Genomic DNA, 7,481 nt, shown 5'->3' with positions numbered 1-7,481 from the left:
GGTCAGTGAGGTCAGGGAAGTTCTGGAATGGCACTTGGGGTGCGAATCTTCGGCCGTTTTGTGCTCTCGCTTGAGCTAATCCATCTTTGAGGAAGTCAGAAGGTGGAAAAAGGGGAAGCTGTAGATGTGATGTACACGGAATTCCAAAAGGAATTTGGTCAGGTGCCACACAAAATGTTACTGCACAAGATATGGGGCTGGATTCTTCGCCGCAATGACGCCACGGGTGGGACGCGGACCATGTAAAGGTCCTTTGACCTTGGGCGGAATGTCCGGTCACCGGGTGGGCGTGGCTGGAGAATCCCGCCCATGATCTCATGGTATACAGTGTAATATCTGAATATGGATGTAGGACTTTTTGGTTAACAGAAATCAGGGAGTGGGGTAAATGCTTTGTTATGCGTTGGCAAGCTGCAACTACAGCTCACGTTAGTCTGCAGATCCAGCAAGTGATCAGGAAGGGAAATGGAATGTTGGTGTTTATTATAAGAGGAACAAAAAAAATCAAAGGGACATTTTACTGCAGCTGTACAGGGATAAAAGTTCAGAAGAACGAGACATGATCTTCAATAAAGATATCCTGAGGGGACTAATAGAGTGAATGGATTGTTCCCTCCTCTCAGGTAGAGGGAGATGAAAACACAGAGGAACGAATAGAGAAATAAAGTGAAGTAGATAAAATCAGGGTGAAAGAGAGAGAGACAGAGAGAGAGTCTGAGGGACAGGTATCAATGGAGGGAGGGAGAGGGGGAGATCAAGCAGATACGGTGAGACAGGAAGAACAAGACAGAGAGACAGAGAGAGGGGGAGCGCCAGAAACTGAGGGACTGATACTGAGGTTGGGAGTGAGAGAGAAGAAGAGGAAGTGAAGGTGGTGACGTGGTGTCTCTGCCTCATACCATTTACATACTGAGGAACGGGCAGTCAGACTCTCACAGGCTGCAGCTTTATAAAGCAGAGCCCAGTGAAGGGAGAGTTTATCAGTAACCAGGCACAGGGACAGGAGCAGACACCATGATTTCAGCCATCCAGCTGATCTGGCCTCTGGCATTCTGCATCGCAGGTACAAATCTCTCTCCTTCCACCTTGAATATTTTCCTGCTCTCCATTTCAATCCAATTCTACTGACTTGTGATTGAAGGGAAAATACTGAAAGCAGAGGAACAGTCAGTGTCTCCAACAATATCTCATTGTACAGGCTCTTTCTGTGACAGTTCTTACTTCACTCTGTTTCTCTATTACCCCTCAGGTATCAGTGGAGACATCATCATGACCCAGTCTCCCCCGGTGCTGTCATTGAGCCTGGGCCAGACCGCGACCATCACCTGTACGGCCAGTCAATCGATTAGCAATTATGTTGCTTGGTATCAACAGCGAGAAGGTCAGAAACCGGCTCTGCTGATCTATGATGCAACAACTCGATTCACAGGAATATCCGACCGATTCACCGGCAGTGGGTCTGGAACACGATTCACCCTGACAATCAGCAATGTACAGAATGAGGATGTCGCTGATTATTACTGTCAGCAGCGTAACAGCTGGCCCTACACAGTGATACAGAGCCTTACAAAAACCTCAGTATCCACAGCACCACCTCCTCTCCTGACACTAAGCACAGTTTTATATAATATATGAACAGTTTTATATAAACACAAGAAAGGAACCTGAACACGTTATTTTCACTGTCCACTACACACTCCAGTCACTGAAGGCCTCAGGTTTTTTATTCTCCATGTCCACGTATGAAGAGCAGCTGAAAGATTTATCATTCAAAATTAGACTTTTCAAATCTCCCAACAAAACACAGAGACATTGAGAGAAACAGAGAGAGAGAAAGAGTGAGAGAGAAAGACAGTAGTGAGTGAGAGAGACAGAGAGAGAGAGGGTGAGAGTGAGTGAGTGAAGCAGAGAGCAGAGGTTATTGTACAGCCCCTGCACTGGAAGCTGTCAGTGTGGCTTACGTTCGGTAAAGGAACCAAGCTCAGACTGAGTAAGTAAACCCCAATCCTCCGTTATTAACCCTTTCAATACTGAAACTTTCTCAAACACAAATGCTGAATAGTTGAATGTGTTAGTGGGGAGCTGCAGTGAATGAAAAGGTTCATTGAAGAACACTGTGTAGAACAGGGTGCCCAGCTGTATTTCTTTAGTTCCATTCCCCCCTTTAAGCAGCAAGATATAAGTAAGCAGCTTTTACCCACCGTGTGGAGGAGATCTGGACGTTTGCAGACTGTGTTCACATTCCTGGACCATGGAGTGAAATCACTCACTAGACTCCTGTCAGTCTGCGTGTGACAGACACGGGCAGAGTTTGATGTGAGCTCTGGCTCCCTGTCACACTCTCTGATATAACTGATCACAGCAGCAGCAGCAACACAGTGAGACACCGAGGTCCCACTTCCCCCAGCTTTAACTCTGCTCTCTCCACTCCCTGCTTATCTCTTAGCGAAGTTCTGATGACAAACAGGTCCAGCAGGGCTCACAATCCAGTGGCTTCAGTGTTCTAGTCTTTTGGGGAGACTCTCAGTTACTTTCTCTTTGGGTCGAGTTCAGTCCGATATTTATTCCTGATCCAATATTCCTGAAATTCCCTGGAGATATTTTTATTGTTTGATGTGATGTCTGATCTCTGGCTGGGCCAGCATTTATTGCCCATCCCTAATTGCCCTTGAACTGAGTGTCTTGCTCGGCCATTCCAGAGGATATTTCAGAGTCAACACATTACTGAGGATCTGGAGTCACTTGTAGGCCAGGTCAGGATGGCAAATTCCCACTTCAGACCCACACATCTCATAAATTAACTTTTAAAAATGGCCCAAACTCCACTTTCCTGTCGGTCCCCATAACCCTTGCCCCCCGTCAATCAGAAATCTGTAGAACACAGCCTGGAATATATGCAATGTCCCAGCATGCACTGTTCTCTGGGAAAGAGAATTCCAAAAACTAACGACCCTCTGAGAGAAGAAATTCCTTCTCATCTCCACCTTAAATGGAGATCCCTTATTTTTAAACTGTATCCACTAATTCTAGATTCCCACGAGGGCAAACATTCTCTCAGCATCCACCCTGTCAAGGTCCCTCGGAATCTTATATATTTCAATAAGATCACCTCTCATTCTGCAATGAGTACAGACCCAACCAGCTCAACTTTTCCTCATCAGACATTCCATTCCTCAGTGGAATCAGCCCAGTGAACCTTCTCTGAACTGCTTCCAATGTCGGAACATCCGTCCTTAAGTAAGGACTTCCAAAGATGTGCAGGTTAGGTGGATTGGCCATGCTAAATTGCCCTTAGGGTTGGATGGGGTCGCTGGGTTACAGGGATAGGGTGCAGGTGTGGGCTTAAGTAGGGTGCTCTTTCGAAGGCTGCACGGTGGCGCAGTGGTTAGCACTGCTGCCTCATGGCCCCTAGATCCCAGGTTCGATCCCTGCTCTGGGTCACTGTCCGTGTGGAGGTTGCACATTCTCCCTGTGTTTGCGTGTGTTCCGCCCCCACAACCCAAAAATGTGCAGGGTAGGTGGATTGGCCACACCAAATTGCCTCTTAATTGGAAAAAATGAATTGGGTATTTTAAATTTATTTAATAAAAAATGAAAATGTAGGGTGCTCTTGCTTCTCGATGGGCCGAATGGCCTCCTTCTGCACTGTAAATTCTATGATTCTATGAGACCAAACCTTTCCCCAGTACTCACGGTGTAGTCTCCCCAATGTGCTGTATCGATGGAGCAAGACTTCCCTACTTTTATACTCCATCCCCCTTGTAATAAAGGACAACATTCCATTGACCTTCCTCATCACTTGCTGTACCTGCAGGTTAACGTTCTGTGATTCATACACAAGGACACCCAGATCCCTCTGTACCACAGCTTTCTGCAGTCTCTCTCCATGTCAATAATATTCTGATTTTCTATTCTCCCTAACAAAGTGGACAAGCTCACATTTCCCCACATTATACTCCATCTGTCAAATGTTCTCCCCACTCACTGAACCTATCAATATCCCTTTTCAGACTCTGTAACCTCCTCACAACTTGCTTTCCTACCTATCATTTTATCATCAGCAAATTTAGCTACAATACTCTCATTGCCTTCATCCAGCTCATTAATATAGATTGGAGAGTTAAAACCCCAAACAACAGCCATCTTCCTTTGTGCTGGGTATGACTCCAACCAGCGGAGAGTTTTCCCCCTGATTCCCATTGATTCCAGTTTTGCTCTGGCTCCTTGATGCCAAACTTGGTCAAATGCTGCCTCGATGTCAAAGGGCAGTAACTCTGGACTCACCTCTGGAGTTCAGCTCTTTTGTCCATGTTGGAACCAAGGCTGTAATGAGGTCAGGAGCTGAGTGACCCTGGCAGATCCTTAACTGAGCGTCAATGAGCAGGTTATTGCTGAGTAAGTGTTGCTTGATAACACTCGTTAACAACCCCAATCATTTTGCTGATGATCGCGAGATGACTGACGGACAGTAATTGTCCGGATTGGGTTTGTCCAGCTTTTTGTGGACAGGTCACACCTGGGTAACTGGTCGATGCCAGTTATGTATCTAAACTGGAACAGCTTGTCTGGGGTGTGTGACCTGGACACAAGACCACCAGAAATAGGGCCCGGATTTCTCCAGTGTTGCTATTCAATTTTCCCACCAGCACCACATCACCGCCAGCGGATTTCACAGTGGCATGGGGTGGTTGCTGTGGCAAATCCCATTGACAATCGAAGGACAGATATAATCCTGCCACCAGTGAATGGCACGCAGCCAATAATCACGCAGCTGGTGAACCGGACGTTCCCGCACAGGAGCAAGGATAGATTATTCTGACCCCTGGACACAGAGGCTAATCGTAATCTCACTCTTGACCTGAGCCTAGGGCTGGGCAGCAAGGTTTGAAGTGAAATCTAGAACCTTCTACACTGGCAGCCAATCAGTATCCTTTGTGAAGTGTGTTGATCCACTTCTGCTCCAAATTTCTGGGATAAATTTCTCTGGTTCTATGTGTGATTTGAGGTTTGTTAATGTTCAACCTGTTTCCCCAGAAATACTGATCAATAGTTCGAGCATCCTGATAGGTTAATAGTCTCTTAAATGGGACACTTCTTTACAAATGTCTAAGTAACATTCCAAAATGATTTAATCAGCTTAACATCAAACCTTTACCCTCCTGACACTGAACCAATTTGAAATCCAATTAGTCACTTTCCCTTGGATTCCATCAGCTTTTAATTTCCAAACCCGTCTGTCATTGGAAACTTGGCAAAATCCTTGGAAAACCCATGTTGTCGACATCAAACTCACTCCCGTCATCAACCCTCCTCGTTCCCTCCTCATCAAATTCAAAATCGCTCCCTCAGCCTATCTCTTCCTCCCTTTTAAACAATGGTACAACATTATCATCCACCAGTTCTCCGACACCAAGCCTGTAGTCAGAGAGGATTGGAAAATAATGGTCAGAGCCTCGGCTATTTCTTCCCTTCCTTCCTTTAGCAGCCTGGGATACATTTCACCCGGGCCTGGGGGTATGTCCCCTTTCAAAGTTGACCTGAGGAAGGAGCTGCGCTCCGAAAGCTCGTGTTTGAATCAAACCTGTTGGACTTTAACCTGGTGTAAGACTTCTTACTGTGCTCACCCCAGTCCAACGCCGGCAACTCAACATCAAAGCTGATAAAGACTTTAATATCTCCTCTCGCACTATCTTTATCACATCCAATATTTCACAATTCTCCTCCTCCTGAACTCCAATGTCTGCTTTGCCCCTCGCATTAGTGAAAACTGATGTAAATTATTCATTATGAACCATCTCCATTCCTTCCACCTCCACACACAAGTTACATTTTGCTCTCTAATTGATCCCACTCATTCATTAGTTATCCTCTCACAATGTCCCTCACTCTTGCTTTGTGTGAACATATTTGTTCTGAAATCTCTCTATCTCCAGCTTGAGTATCCTCCCCCTGCTCTGTCACTGTTTTACCATCAAGTCGCTGTTTACTTTCCATTTTGGCAAATCCCAGTTTCGGAAAATTGGCCTTGCCCCAATTTAAAGCTTTTCCTCTTGGTCTGCCTTTACCCTTTTCCATTACTGCTCTAAATCTAACTGAATTATGATCACTATTACCCAAATACTCTCCCACTGACACCCCTTCACCTGCCCAGATTCAATCCACAAAACTGTCCAAAACTGCTCCTTCTCTTGTTGGGATTGTTCTGTACTAGTTAGAAAGGTTGCTCAGAATGGATTGTCAGAATTCCGGATCATCTATACATTGACACTGATTTGATTCCAATTAATATTAAGGAAATTGAAATCTTTTATTAAGGCAGCAATTAAAATTCCTTCCTTTCTCTTTCAGGCCGTGAGAATTCACAACCCACACTGACCCTGCTGCCCCCCTCCCCGGAGGAGGTCAAGACTAAGGGCACTGCCACCCTGGTGTGCCTTGCCAATCACTTCTATCCCGATGAGGTGGTGGTGGAGTGGAAGAAGGATGGTGCAGCCATTTCGGACGGGGTTCAGACCAGCAACTACCTGCGAGCTTCGGACAACACCTACAGTGTCAGCAGCCTGCTGACCCTCTCTGGCTCTGCCTGGGAGTCCAACGCCAGCTTCTCCTGTGCCCTCACCCACGTGAGCCTCTCCTCTGCCCTCAGCAAGAGCATCAGGAGATCAGAATGTGCGTAGAGTGTCAGAGACAGTCCACAGAGGAGACACAACTTTAAATAGAACAGGGGTGAGCTGGGAGGGCAAAGGTCATTGTCAGCACTGAATTACAATCTCTTCCTTCTCGGGACTGGGTCTGAGACACTTCTGAGGGTCAGGGGTTAAGACATGTTTTTGGGACATTGTAGAGGGATATTTACTCTGCATGTAATCCCATGCAGCATCTGTCCTGGGAATGTTTGATGGGACAGTGCAGACTCGTGATGCCAAGTAAAACCTCTCTAAGATGCTGAAGACTGTCAGCTGTACCAAAATAACGTGACCCCTGAAATCTCTGCTTCAGGAAACCAGACCTCCTTCCTGCTCACCCTGCAGTTACAATTTAAGGTTTAGTCACCGTTTAAAGGGACAGGATTCTCATGTCATTGAGAAAATCTCCATATTTTCCCTGTGAATTTCTCCAGCTTCCTCAGACTGGGCTGTTTATTCAAGTCTTTTTTCTGACAATGTAAATCTGTAAAAGGTAATAAACATTAAGAATATTCAGTATGTGTCTCGTGTGTGCTTTGGAAATGTCCCTCCTCCCTATCAGCTGATTGGCTGCATTTGAGCAAATGATTATCATGATTGGCTGGTTGGCCTGTCAATCAATGACACATCAGCAGAAGATTGGATTCAAAGACAATTATCAATCATTTTTAAATGATCAGTTTTATCTGTTTTGCGAGGGTCACGAAGAATCCAGAACGAGTTGAAGGATAGAAAGAAATAACATTTATTTACAATAACATATATATACAACAGCAGCAGCAACTCCCTTGCTGC

At 45.7% G+C, this 7,481-nt stretch overlaps 1 gene segment (V, D, J or C); it reads left to right on the top strand.

The window, feature by feature from the left end:
- Positions 1 to 884: 884 nt before the first annotated feature.
- LOC119964960 lies at positions 885 to 7,202 on the top strand. The segment is given in 4 exon segments: positions 885 to 1,063; positions 1,250 to 1,547; positions 1,959 to 1,990; positions 6,349 to 7,202. Coding segments are annotated over 4 exon segments (708 nt in total).
- The last annotated feature ends 279 nt before the right edge of the window (positions 7,203 to 7,481 follow it).

The sequence above is a fragment of the Scyliorhinus canicula genome, chromosome 4 (assembly GCF_902713615.1).
Source record: "Scyliorhinus canicula chromosome 4, sScyCan1.1, whole genome shotgun sequence".
NCBI lineage: Eukaryota > Metazoa > Chordata > Chondrichthyes > Carcharhiniformes > Scyliorhinidae > Scyliorhinus > Scyliorhinus canicula.
Note: the sequence above shows the minus strand (reverse complement) of the source record. Positions and strands in the feature narration are given on the sequence as shown.